Genomic DNA, 498 nt, shown 5'->3' with positions numbered 1-498 from the left:
CACTGACTGCTTCTTCTATAGGAACCACTTTGTGACTCTGGTGGAGAGAAAACTCACAGACAGGACACACAGCTCTCTGCTCGTCTTTACAGAACAGCTTAGGATCTTCTTGGTGTTTACTGCAGACCATCGGCTGCTTTTCTCCTTCTTCTGTCTCTGGTAACCCTATTTTTTGCCTTCCGACAAAAGAATCAGCCAGTTCCTTCAGAGTGAAGTTTACTATTGGATAATCCTTTGACGATCTTCTTTTACAGATGGGACAGTTCTTGTTTCCAGTTTGTTCCCAGAATTTCTGCAGGCAGCTTGAACAGAAGCTGTGGTTGCAGCTCAGAGACACAGGATCTCTGAAAGTCTCTGAACAAACATGGCAGCTCAGGAAACTTTCCAGAAGTCTTTCTGCCATTTTGTGCACAGCTCACCAAATGTTTCAGCTGCTTCTTCTTAAAACCTCCCAAATAGTTGTTAGGTTTTCAACACAGATCTAACACCCAGTAACGC

The 498-nt window shown here is 44.0% G+C and overlaps 1 protein-coding gene across 1 annotated transcript in view; it reads right to left on the bottom strand.

The window, feature by feature from the left end:
- LOC103469844 (zinc-binding protein A33-like) overlaps positions 1-498 on the bottom strand; it is a 29527-nt gene extending 29029 nt beyond the window's left edge. The window contains exon 1 of the mRNA XM_008417806.2: positions 96-498. Coding sequence (XP_008416028.2) covers positions 96-403 — 308 coding nt within the window. The 5' untranslated portion in view covers positions 404-498. The remainder of the gene's footprint in view (positions 1-95) is intronic.

The sequence above is a fragment of the Poecilia reticulata genome, linkage group LG9 (assembly GCF_000633615.1).
Source record: "Poecilia reticulata strain Guanapo linkage group LG9, Guppy_female_1.0+MT, whole genome shotgun sequence".
NCBI classification, from domain to species: domain Eukaryota; kingdom Metazoa; phylum Chordata; class Actinopteri; order Cyprinodontiformes; family Poeciliidae; genus Poecilia; species Poecilia reticulata.
This window is presented reverse-complemented; position numbering and strand designations above follow the sequence as displayed.